Source organism: Somniosus microcephalus, chromosome 4 (genome assembly GCF_052327205.1).
Source record: "Somniosus microcephalus isolate GS21.2 chromosome 4, FLI_Smic_1.0, whole genome shotgun sequence".
Classification (NCBI taxonomy): Eukaryota; Metazoa; Chordata; class Chondrichthyes; order Squaliformes; family Somniosidae; genus Somniosus; species Somniosus microcephalus.
Genome location: NC_140990.1, coordinates 295,593,950 through 295,606,674, shown reverse-complemented (window position 1 = coordinate 295,606,674; position 12,725 = coordinate 295,593,950). Strand labels below are relative to the sequence as shown.

General features: G+C 40.6%; 1 protein-coding gene across 1 annotated transcript in view; it reads left to right on the top strand.

Moving 5' to 3' along the window:
* LOC147120556 (low-density lipoprotein receptor-related protein 1-like) overlaps positions 1-12,725 on the top strand; it is a 2,135,446-nt gene that overhangs the window by 2,010,276 nt on the left and 112,445 nt on the right. Inside the window, exons 76-78 of the mRNA XM_085986655.1 lie at positions 6,596-6,837; positions 9,949-10,127; positions 12,160-12,266. Coding sequence (XP_085842781.1) covers positions 6,596-6,837; positions 9,949-10,127; positions 12,160-12,266 — 528 coding nt within the window. The remainder of the gene's footprint in view (positions 1-6,595; positions 6,838-9,948; positions 10,128-12,159; positions 12,267-12,725) is intronic.

The window sequence follows — 12,725 nt, the reverse complement described above, 5'->3', positions numbered from 1 at the left end:
AGCAGGGGAGTAGGACTAATTGGATAGCTTGTTCAATGAGCCAGCACAGACATGATGGACTGAATGGCCTCCTTCTGTGCTGTATGATTCTAGATTCTAAACCTTAAACTCTAAAGGGAAAAAAATAAGTACTCATCTTATGTGCAAAATTGGTGGCATAAATCAAGTATCACTTCATTAATTTACATGAACTACTCTTCACCCTGCGTTTTGTTAAAATGGATGAACTGGTTGAGAGATAACACCTGTTCACTCAGCGAGGGCGATCCTTTGCTAATGATACAAAATAGCATATCAGGGAGAAAATCAGACAGCAATTAAGTGAGAAAATGAGCAGTTTCCACATTACCATCCTTTGCGCTAACAACTCATTAAATATGGAAACCAAGCGAAGGCAGAAGCACAGCAGGTGCAAATTACCCAGCTTTGTTAGAGCAAAAGAAATTTAGTTTTCTGCAACCAATCTCATTTCAGGGCAATGCCCAAATAGTTGGGAAGCCTGTAACTTATCATTCAAAAGTTATATGTCAAACACTTAGTACCTGTGCATATATCTCATGTTTATGCTGCTGCAAAGCTTCAGCATACCTTTCCCATCTTTATATTTTAGGTACCAAAACCATTATATTTAGGGATTTTGTGCTGTAATTTTCCTATATTTCCCACATGCCTTTTACCTTTGCGTCGAAAGTGTTTTGATTTGAGAAACAAAAAGCCATTTATAATACTTTCACGTCATTTCTAAGCTTCTTCTTAGGCAGTCCCTCGGAACCGAGGATGACTTCATTTCTAATAGGACGCGACTGCTGCCGACGAAGTTGAAGGAGTTGTGCATGCGCAGTTTCAGTGGGCCTGAATTTCCGATCGGAGGCTTCCTGTGGGCGGATGCCTCCGATCGGAAAAAAGCTACGCACTTAGCTGCTGGCTCCGTAGGTCCCGAAACTTCCAATCCTGGGCCTTGGCTCTACAAAATGAGCAGGGCCCAGGTATCCCAGGGACATGTGCGGTTTGCAAACGTCGCTGGGATCACGCGGGCCATGGGGATCCAATCAAAGAAGGGAATCCCCTTCACATTTTTGACAGGTCCGTACACACAGATCTGTCAAAAATATGAATGGGGATCACATTTAAAAACACAGTTAAACATTAAATAATTTTTGTTTTAAAACATCACATATTTAAAATTAGTTAAAATTACATTAAATTAAATATTTTAAACCCAAATTAAATTTTTTGGGGAAACAAAAGTTTTTTATGGGGCTAAAAATAAACTTACCTTTTTGAAAAGTATTTTTTTTAATTATAAATGAGTGGAAAAAATATACCTTTTAATTTTTTTAAACTCTTATGCTGGTAAAAGATTTTTGAAGGTTTTCAGCGGGCAAAAGTTGTGCAGAAAGCGGAACTCCCTGCCTGCGGAGGCCCTTCTCCAGGGCAGGCAGATGATCTGTCAAGAGGATTCTTGACAAATCGCAAGTGCTGGGCTCAGCGCATGCACTTCGCATGCCTAAACCCGGTACTTGCGCAGCCCCTACGGGTGCGTACACACCTCGTACGCACCCGTGGGGGTCGGAAAATCCGGACCAGTGTTTTTCCGGTTGTTCGCTCATGAAAAGAAAATATCGTCGCCATTACAAAGAAAACATTTCCAGAGAGAAAGGAGGGGAGGGGGTGGTGGAAAGAGATCGCTACTGCCGAACAGAGCCGCAACAGGAAAAGAAAATCTGCGCCAGCCAAACACGGTAAACGTCAATTTTTATTAATTTTATTCTCCTTTTCCTTCGCTTGAGAACCATACAAATAAATCTCCGCAACCCTCCCCCCGCGAAAATATCATACACTAATACTTAAACCAACCCCATCTATTATTATACATTATTAAACCAACCCATAGCTCCATAGATTTAGGCATGCGGTATGACTATATTATTATACATTCATACTTAAACCACCACAGATTTCTGCGCAGAACGTTTCTGCGCAGTTTCCGGTTCGTTGGCAGCAGTCACTCCGTTCCTAAAAATAAAAATCTGTTGTTAAAGGTTTTGGCTTAACGCCAAGCAAGGCCCATTTTATATGAACTGCTTGAATTTACGACTGGATTGTATATTGGTTTTAATGTTCTAAAAGCTACTTTGAGCATTCAGACAGAGACCTGCACTGTTTTGAAACAGGGAAATAGAATGAGATCTGATGTGAACAATTAATATAGATTGTTCACGCCACTAACAGTTGTATCTCTACGACAGAATTTTACTCAAAGATGGCATTTTTCTGAACCATGATTAGAGAGAGCTCAGAGTTAGGGAGGGTAAGCAGCCAGTGTTCAAAGTTCATGTAGGAAGGAAGAGGTAATCTCTGGAAGGGAATTCCATGAGCAAGGAGAAAGACAAATCACAGATTCTTAGACTGATACAACACAGAAGGGAGGCCATTTGGCCCATCGTGCCTGTGCCAGCTCTTTGAAAGAACTATCCAATCAGTTCCACTCCCCTGCTCTTTTCCCATAGCCCAGAAATTTTACCCCATTAAGTATTTATCCAGTTCCCTTTTGAAAGTTATTATTGAATCTGCTTCCACCACCATTTCAGGCAATGCATTCCAGATCATAATAACTCGCTGAGGAGAACTAAGGAGAATGGCATCCAGGATAGTAATCTCAGGATTGCTTCTCATGCAACTTGCTGGACTAGTTAGGGAGAGACTGATAAGGCAGGTTAAACATGGCTTGAGACATGGTGTAGGAAGACTGGTTTTACTTTTCTGGGGCTATAGGACTACAAGGCAATGGAAGACTGTACAGATAGGACAGCCTTCAAATGAACCAAGGTGGTGCCTATATCCTAACAAGAAGGATAAATAAGGCAGTGGGAAAGGCTTTAAAACTAATAACATGGGAGGAGGGCAAAAACAGACCAGACCACCAGCTAAGGAAACTGGGGGATATAGACTAAGAATTATAAAGGATGACTTAAGTTGGGATTATATGAATGCAAGGACCAACACATGGTTTGTAGGCAGCAAATTGATACTATAGGAATAATTGAAATGTGGCTAAAGAACAACAAGTTGCATTTATATAGCCACTTTAATGTAATAAAATGTCCCAAGGCGCTTCACAGGAGCGAAGAAAGATGCAGGGTTGAGAGCGCTTTGGAAGGACTGAAAAGGAATGATGGTTAGGGACTATTTATCGGTAATGGCAAAAGATGACATTGAAAATGCTACTGTGTGTGTGTGTGGGGTTGGATTTAAAAAACTGCAAAGGGGAAATGTTAGTGATATGAATATGCTATAGCCTACCAGAGGAGATGAGTATACTGCTATAGAGGTTACAAAATAGATGAGTGCTAAGTTCTAAGTTGTGATCACAGGAATTTCATTCTTTCCAGCAATACAGCAGGGACAATTTGCTTGTGAGCCAGGATTTATTGAAGTTATGTGAGACTCATTTGAAAATTATTTGTGATAAAACCTACAAGGGGACAGCAGTATCGGATTTGGTATTAAAGAGGGAGTGATAACTCAGATAGTAATCAGGGAACATCTGGGATCTAGTGGCCATAGTCACGACGAGGACAGAACATAAAAGGAAGCCTGTTAAGTAGCTAAATTCTAGATGAACTAACCTTGCGTGTATAAGGGAATACACAAAAACATTAAAATAGGAGGAAATATTTAGAGAACTGCATGTGGAAGAAAATGGGAACATTTTAAAGGTTTTTTTAAACTAGAAAAGCAATTTATCCCTTAAGTAAGTGATCAACAAAAGAATAAAACCTGCGTGGATAACTCAAATAATCAAGTCTTAGGAAGAAGCAAAAAACATTTTAAAATGTTCAGGAAAGGAACAGGATAACGATCTATAAAGACAAACTGAGAAAGGGAAAATTATTGATAGAGACACTTGGGTAGAAATTAGTCTGGGTGCGAACAGAGAGGCCCGAGGCTGGCCTGAAATTAGGCCTCATCTACATATTTGGGATGAGCTGCTTGGGGAGACACGAGAAAATTGAATTTTGGCCCACAGCAGCACTCGGTTAAGTTCCAGGAGCGGTGAGGGGAGGGGAGGGGGGGCTGCTGGTGGTGGTTGGATCGGGCAAAAGGGGCCGATCACCACGACAGTGGAGGTGGAGGGAGCACTCCTGCTCCTACTGGCTCCACAGAAAATGCTATTTATCTTTTGTTGCCGGCTGCAGGGCCATAATAAAAGAGAACAGCAAATGTGCCAGAAAAGCAGGCAAAGGGACACTGACAGATAACAGTGAGGACTGAGCACAGAAAAGTTGCTCAAATAAAATACTAAGTTGCTATTTTTTCGAAGGGAAAAACATTCCAAAAGATCAAGAAATAACAACAGAAAATGCTAGAAACACTCAGCAAGCCAGGCAGCATCCGTGGAGAGAGAAACAGAGTTAACGGAAATGTTAACTCTGTTTCTCTCCCTGCGGATGCTGCCTGGCCTGCTGAGTGTTTCCAGCATTTTCTGTTGTTATTTGAGATTTCCAGCATCCGCAGTATTTTGCTATTGCTAAAAGATTAAGATACAGTTCAACAGTGAGTGTAAACCAAAGATCTTTAAAATCACAACAAAGAATATATTGTGGAGGTTGTAAAAGCTCGTGGTAGATAAAGCCCCAGGCTTTTGACAACTTTCATCTCGTGATTATGAGGAGTCATCACAGGAAAAAGTGATTCCCCACACCAATCATCGCGAGAGTTCACTGGATTGGGGTCACATCTTGGGGATTGGAAAGGAGTAAATATGGCACCTATTTTTAAAGGAGGAGCTGGGAAAAATGTCAAAGTACAGATATGAAAGCTTTAGTTCAATTGTGAGGAAATTGTTAAAAAACTACAATGAGGGATAGTAGAAGGATGAGGGCCAGAGTTTAATTAGATAGCCAGGATAATTTTAGGAGTGGCGGGTTGTGCTTAACCATTATGCTGAATTTCTTTGAGGAGGCTACAGATCTAGTGGTTCAGGGTGAGACAGTGAATGTTGTATGTCTGGACTTCAGAAAGACGTTTGACACTGTGTCACACCACAGACTACTTTATAAGGTTCAGGCAAATGGAATTAATGCCAATATATTGGATTGGATTAGAATTTGGCAGATAAACTCAGCGAGCTATGGTGCATGGAGAGCTGCCTGGGTGGCAGTTAGTTTTAGTGGAGTGCCACAGGGGTTGGGGCCACCACCAACGTTCCCTCTAAGCCGCGCAGCCCGGTACGGGCTTTTCCAATGTTAAAGTCTGCGCATGCGTGAAACTGTGAGTGAGCCTTAAAGGGGCTGCGCACCCCCCAAAAGAATTAGGGGGAACATTGGCCACTGCTCTTTATCATTTTTATAAATGATTTGGAGGGTGGAATCATGTCCAAAGTGCCAAATTTGCAGATAACACGAAACCGGAAGCAGTGGCAAAAGACGATTATCAATGTGCAAAAATTCAAAAGCATCTAGAGAAGCCAAACCTGTAGGCAAGCAGATGCAACTTAATACAGAGATGTGTGAAATTATGCAATTTAGCATTGGGAATGATATTGCGTGTTAGATGGCAAGGCGCTTGCAATGTCATATCAGGAAAAAAATCTTGGGGTTTGAGTGGACTGGTCGCTGTCATTACTGTCTTCATGGGCAGTTAGAAAAGTGAACAGAATTTTGGGATGTATAGCTAGGGGTGTAACTTAACAATCAAGAAAAATAACTCTAAAATTATATCTGGTACGAATGAGGCAACATCTGGAGAACTGTGTGCAGTTTTATTCTCTCGGTTTTAAAAAGGATATTAAGTTATTGGAGGAAGTGCAAAAGAGGGCTGGCATGAATCTTGTCATTCATGTGGAAATGACTTATGAAGTAATATTGAGTGGCCTGCTGGTGGCGCTGTCCAGGGAGAGTATAACTACTCGGGCATGGGCCCAGCTTGCTCAGGACATTCTTTAACAGGAACTAGTGAAGGACATAACTAGATCTCCATGTTAAGAAACAGTTGATTAAAGCCTTGTTTAATACTCAGACCAAGTGCCTAGTAGTTTTCTTATGTCAAGGGCCACTAGATTAATTTCAGAACCAAGGGTACAGAGCTATGAGGGGAAGTTAGCTACCCTGGGACTTTTCTCTGTTTTAAAGAGAAGACTGAGTGGTGACTTGATAAAAAGTTATTACGATTATCAAGCGTTTGGAGAATGTGTGTTCAGATAAGTTTTTCTACCATGTATGAAATTCAAGAACACGAGGTCATGATTTCAAATTAAGGATGGGAAAAAATGAAAAATTCAGGCAATTTTTTCCCCAGTTAAATAGCAATAAACACGTGAAATGTGTTCAATACCCAGAAAGGCTGGTGGAGCAACAAACTATGACAGGGTTCAAAAAGGGACTAGGCAAGTTCCCGTCAGCAAATAGGATTCAGATTTATTAGATTCATAATTAGAAAGATAGTAAGGTAATCTTATGGGAAGTTGGATAATAGATTAAACGGACCAATGGCCCACACCTGCCTGAAAATTGGTAATCCATAAAAGGGGTGAAATCATTAGATGTGTAGCTGCAAGATAATGTAACCTTTTATCCTTGTACTCTTCATACAGGTTCAGAACATCAAGTGCTCTACATTGCAACAAGAAATGAAATTCGTAGTATATATCCATTTGACCCCAACTCAGCCTATGAGCAAGTGTTTCAAGGAGATGAGACTGTCAAAATTAGTATGATGGATGTGTACATTAAAGGCAAAACGATCTTCTGGACCAACGGGCATACAGGCAAAATCTCCTATATAGACATCTCAGACAAACGGAAGAGACAGACAAGTGATGCTACAGATCTGAATGTAATTTCAAGAAAGCACTAATTGAATGCATTAAATCATTAAGAATGAACTGTGCATTAATAATACAATTTACAATTGATTTCTGTACTCCTCAATTTCTTTTTGTCAATCACTATTTTACTTATCTTTCTTAACATCTAGCTTACCATTTCTCTTTGTCTCACTTTTGCTATTTTTTTTTAGCTCATTATTAATTAAGTTGTGTTTCGAGACTGAGCACTGTTGTGATGTAATACTGGGAGTTAACTCATAGGAGAGTAGTGGATGAATTTTGCGTCAAGTTTCTATAAATTTGGGCCCTTTTGGTATTGTCTCCTGTAGCACCAGATGTTGCCTGCACTAGCACCAGTGGTTTAATGCACATTATCGATGCGGTAGATTACAATTGTTTTCATCGCCCATAATAAAATCCGCACTCAGCATAAGAGTGTAGAAGTGTCCCCAAAAGGTGTTTTTTTGAACATTTTTAGTCAGTCTGTGGTTGTCACCTAGTAGCTTTCTTACAACCAGGGTTTTGGTTACAAAATCATTGTGTTCTGCCACTAAGTTATTTTTTAAAATGCAGCAGCAGATTATTGATCCTGTAGTAGCAAAAATCTACTGTGATCATTTTTCCAACTGGAGGAGAGGGAATGGGAATGTCTTCTGATGTCACTCGTTATGCTTGGTCCACTGGCTGAAACGGAATATCAAAGTCCCATTAAACATTTAATTTTTTTCTAATGTAAGCCCAACCAGTTTGCCCCCCTCTCTCCCATGAGGCACGTTTTCCTTAACCAAGAGCTCTCTGCCATTTTTGCATCATCCACCCTTTGGCACAGCATGGCTTTCTTTTCCTGCCTATGTAGAAGCACCTCGCTTCTCACAACAGCTTGCCTGGGATCTTGAACTTGCAGCTAAAAGAATTGTATTCACCACTCCTAAAAAAGATCTGACTCCAGGCGTCAATCAAAAAGCATGTTTTATGTGGCTTCCACAATAGTTAGATAAACAATCCACATTGTGCAAGCAGTCATAGTGTATCGGACGAGTCATAAATAAGGGAGGAGGACCTCCTTTATGTACCTGATGTTGAGCAGTACAGATAATGCTTGCTGTTGTGTAACGATTTTGACTAACTCCTTTATACAAGTAATGAATATAGCATTTTTCATGCTTTATTTATTATTAAAATAAAGGGGTTGAAAATATGTTTTTCAATGTGATGTGTGGTTAATATGATGGAAATGAGCTCAACTTGATTTGTTTCCTGATCTTTAACTTGTGCAAGATCTGAGGATTTCTTTTTGCAGATTGTCATTTTACTGGTTAGTTAATTATGTAAGTATATCAAGTAGATCCCTACTCAAAAGTAAAATTTTCAGGTGTCATAAAATCAAAATTGTTAGTGTGTAAGTGCAGAGTGCACACTTTCAAATTCTGCCAAACAGTTGGCATATCCAGTATATATTGAGAAATACTGTAGATTATTTTCTCCAGCGATTCAACCTTCTTACCTTGCAGCCAGATAGAAAAACTAGATTCACTCTGGTCCAGTTTAAACCTGCAACTGTAGGTCAAATCAGACCAAAAATCTGCAGGAAATCTGATTGGCAATGTAGATGTGATGAATATTGTATTATGATTTGATCCTCATTTGCAGGGGATTTATCCCCGGTGACTTGGCCAATATTTATCCCTCAATCAACATAACAAAAACAGATTATTTGGTCATTATCACATTGCTGTTTGTGGGAGCTTGCTGTGTGCAAATTGGCTGCCGCGTTTCCTACATTCCAACAGTGACTACACTCCAAAAGTACTTCATTGGCTATAAAGCGCTTTGAGATGTTCGATAGTCGTGAAAGGCGCTATATAAATGCAAGTCTTTCTTTCATTTTAATCCCACGTGGAGAGGATTTTGTATAGGACCCAATTTGGAGAGAGTGGTAAAAAAGTAAATACATACCAATTTACTCGTCCCAGCCCTCTCTGTAACCATTGTGTGCTACATAGGCATGTAGCATCTGTCATGTATATACACACAACATACATAGAAAAATATAACCGCCATAGAGTCTACCCTGCTGAAAGCCAAAAGTATAAAGGAAAGTTTTTTTTATCCGGCACCGACAGGACCGACGTGGTGCCGGTTCATCAAAAATTCCGGATAACCGAAAGCTATAGTAAAAGATACGGAGCTGAGAGCTCCGTATAAAGCAACAAACCCTGTTGCTTAGCAACAGGTTCAGAACAATGGCCACAAGTTCCAAGCATCTCTGTAGCTTAGCAACAGCTGCAGCCACACCCTTGCACAGCAACAGATCGAGGAAGGCAAGTAATAAAGCTTACCTGAACCTACTCCTGAATTTTGCCGGTTAACCGAGATTTCTGGTTATTTAGGTGCCGGTAAATCGAAAGTTTCCTGTAACTAGGGTAGCTCTACCTGACCTGCTCATGTGGATTCATTGACTCCATTAACAAAATCTGAGTTTCCAAATGGGTTAGGATAGATAAGAACAGAGCAGGTGTCAACCTTAGCTTAGTGATAGCATTCTTACCTCTGAGTCAGAAGGCCATGGTTTCAAGGCAAACTCCAGCGACTTCCGCACATAACCTGAGGCTGGCACTTCAGTGCAGTACAGACAGAGTTCTGCACTGCTAGAGGTGCTGTCTTTCAGATTAAACATTACATTGAGCACCTGTCTGCTCAGGTGGATGTAATAGATCCCATGGCACTATTTGGAGAAAAGCACAGGAATTATCCTGATCTCCAGGCCAACATTTATCCCACAACTAACATCATTAGAAAAACAGATTATCTCATTGCTGTTTGTGTGTAAATTGGCTATAAAGTGCTTTGGGACATCCCGACGTTGTGAAAGGCGCGCTATATAAATGCAAGTTCCTTCTAATAGATATTTCTTATGGTGTGAGCTGTAGACTAGTTATCATAGAATCACCCAAGTTAGGAATAAGGTAACACCTTATCTAAGACCTCTGGCAAAACTACCTCATTGTAACTCATTCAAGCATTTGATACTTACATTTCCCCAAAAGATATTCTTGTGAAAAAATGGACAACTGCAACTTCTGAAAGCAAACATAATGTAATTTTTATTTCTGCTTTAGATTCCTGGCTTCCAAGCACCACAGGGCATCGCAGTTGACTGGGTTGCTGAAAATATCTATTGGACCGATTCTTTCAGAAATGTCATTTATGTGGCAAAGATTAATGGACAGAAGTACAAAAGACTTGTATCTGGGATGATGGACAAACCCTGTGCTATTGCTGTTGATCCCAGCAGAGGGTATGGTGCTATATTTTCGAGGTTACTTTGAGCTACTCAACCTGTGTTCAGAAAACCAAGATGTGCACTTATCACAACATGGCCAGCAATGTTATCCAACTACCAACACAGCAAATTCAAAATGACCTATGAATTGCCCATTCTGAAATATTAAATAATATGTAATGGCAAATACTGGAAATCTGAAATAAAACAGAAAATGCTGGAAAAGTATAGCTACTCAGGCAGCGTCTGAAAGAGAAAGCATAGTCAGTATTTGGTGTGTCTCAAAAGTGAAACATTAACTTGTCTCTTTCTTTCAATTGCTGATTGAATTGCTGCATGTTTCCACCATTTTCCATTTTTATTCCATTCAAAAATATTTTCAATTTAAGACCAAATTTTGCCATTGAACTCTATTTAGACTGGTGAATGTCACTTCATATCTTATATAAGTGCATTTGGATATAACCAGGAATAACTAGGCTTGCAATCCAAGGCTTTTACTTTAAACAATAAAAATTGCAGAAGTTTCAGTTCAGAGCTCATTAATTAGATCCTTCACAACTTCTACCAACTATGATGCCATAGGTGGACTACAAAAGGCTTTGAATAGTTCAGGACTGGGGGTTATTTTGATGAAAGGGTAAAAACAGGTACTTAATGGGTGCTGTGCTAACAAGACATGCCTGTTTGAAAGTATAGTTTTAGCACGCAATTTTGGTCCTAATTGCTGATTACCATAATTTGAACTTGCCTGGAGTTGCTAAAACAGACACCTGCAGGTTTAGCACTCAAGCACTGATTAGAGGCAATTTTCATGGAGCAGTATATGTGGGCTCTATGCAACAACTTCCACTGAAGGTGTGGAGCGTGCTGGATGACATACAGTGGCAGGTTTAAGGATGGCGCAGAGACCGAGGGAGAGGGCGCACAGGTTCTCGGATGCGGCACTGGGTGTCCTGGTGGAGGAGGTTCAAAGGAGGAGGGATGTCCTGTACCCGCAGACAGGAAGGAGTCCACCTCATCCTCCTGATTCTCTCTCCTGCAGCAACTGGTGCTGCTCTGCCTGGCCTCATGCCCTCCTCCCATTCCTCCTGCAGACCAAGGGGTACAACTAGCAAGATGCCCATGACCAAACACTCCCTTTCTCCTGGTGACTCATACAAGGTGTCCAGTAAAGTAGAGTAGCGCAGCACTCACTCTTTTTAGGTGAAGTCCTCAGAAAATTTCCAGAATAAATGTTGGTGAAATCTGGACAAAGTGTCCCAGAAAGTCTCCTGATGTGTTTCAAAAGTCCTCTTCAAACCTCCAGCCACAAGTGAACAGTAAAAACTGATATACCTTTAAGTAGCGCCCAAAATCCTCAACCACAACTTGTTTACTCCCAATCAGCTGGTCGGTGTCCGGAGAGGGTGTTAGGTCAAACGCTATCCACCAAAATGTCATGCAGCCTTGTTAATGAATACGAGTGGGCAACTTAAGTGGCAATTGGCCCCTTTAATGATCCTCCAGCCGGCTGTTCCTAGTGCAAGCTTCAACTCCTTTACCAAGATGGCATTTTGCGCTGGATGCAGGCTAAACTGGCGTTTCAGCTCACGATCCCATCTTGGCCACCTCGGAGGCTCTTTAGCGCCTGAAGCAGCTGTTGAAAATCGCCCATCCCAGACTCTACAGTATGTAGTTATCATTACAATCCTGTGAGTTTCAGACACATCCCCTAATGTTCCAATATTTAGTCAGAATTAAAATCACAAGTAGCACATATTCTATAAATAGTTGTATTGACGTGGGACATTTAATTGATGACTTGGAATAACAGAGTTATAATTAATTAGAACATGTGGTGGCTAGAGTAACCAGCTCACTTCTTGCTCGAATAGCTGTCAATACTCTCATAATTATAGTAAGTAACAGACAACAATACACAGCTTGCTATCAATGTTTAATTTTGAAGTGTATCTGTTGAAGGGGCACTATTGACCAAAATAGGCATTTTATTCTTTTTTTTTTAACTATATTGTTTTGACGCATTTATTTGTAATGGTTACAGAATGATGTATTGGACAGACTATGGTAAGCAGCCCAAGATAGAGCAATCTGCCATGGATGGGACTCTGCGAAGAATTCTCATACATAAGGACCTGCAGTGGCCTACAGGTAATGTAAATATCTGTAACCTCAGAGTGTGACCAATTCCTGATCTTGCAATGGTGAAACGATAATGCTTCAAACAAAATGGGGTGATTTTCGATTTGGGCGTACATCAAGAGGTAAGGTGGGGCTCTGCCAACCTGATGCAGTCAGCAAGAGGCATGATAAATGTTCATTATAGGGCCTTGTTGGCATTGAATCAATGAACTGACAATGCTAATTGCAATCCTATATGCAGTTCACTTACTGGGAGTGTGGAAAATCTTGATGGGCCTGCAGCAGCAACTTAAAGAGAAGGGGTAGAAGGGTCTACGGTAATGTTTGTGTATAGATGACAGCTGCAGAAGTGGTGTGAAGGATCCAATGGGGCACTGGTGAGTTGCAGAAGTAATAAAATGTTAGGAAAGTCATTTTTAATGTGTTTAGAATTTTCTGTATGTGACAAGCTTTGAAGTGTTTGTCTAG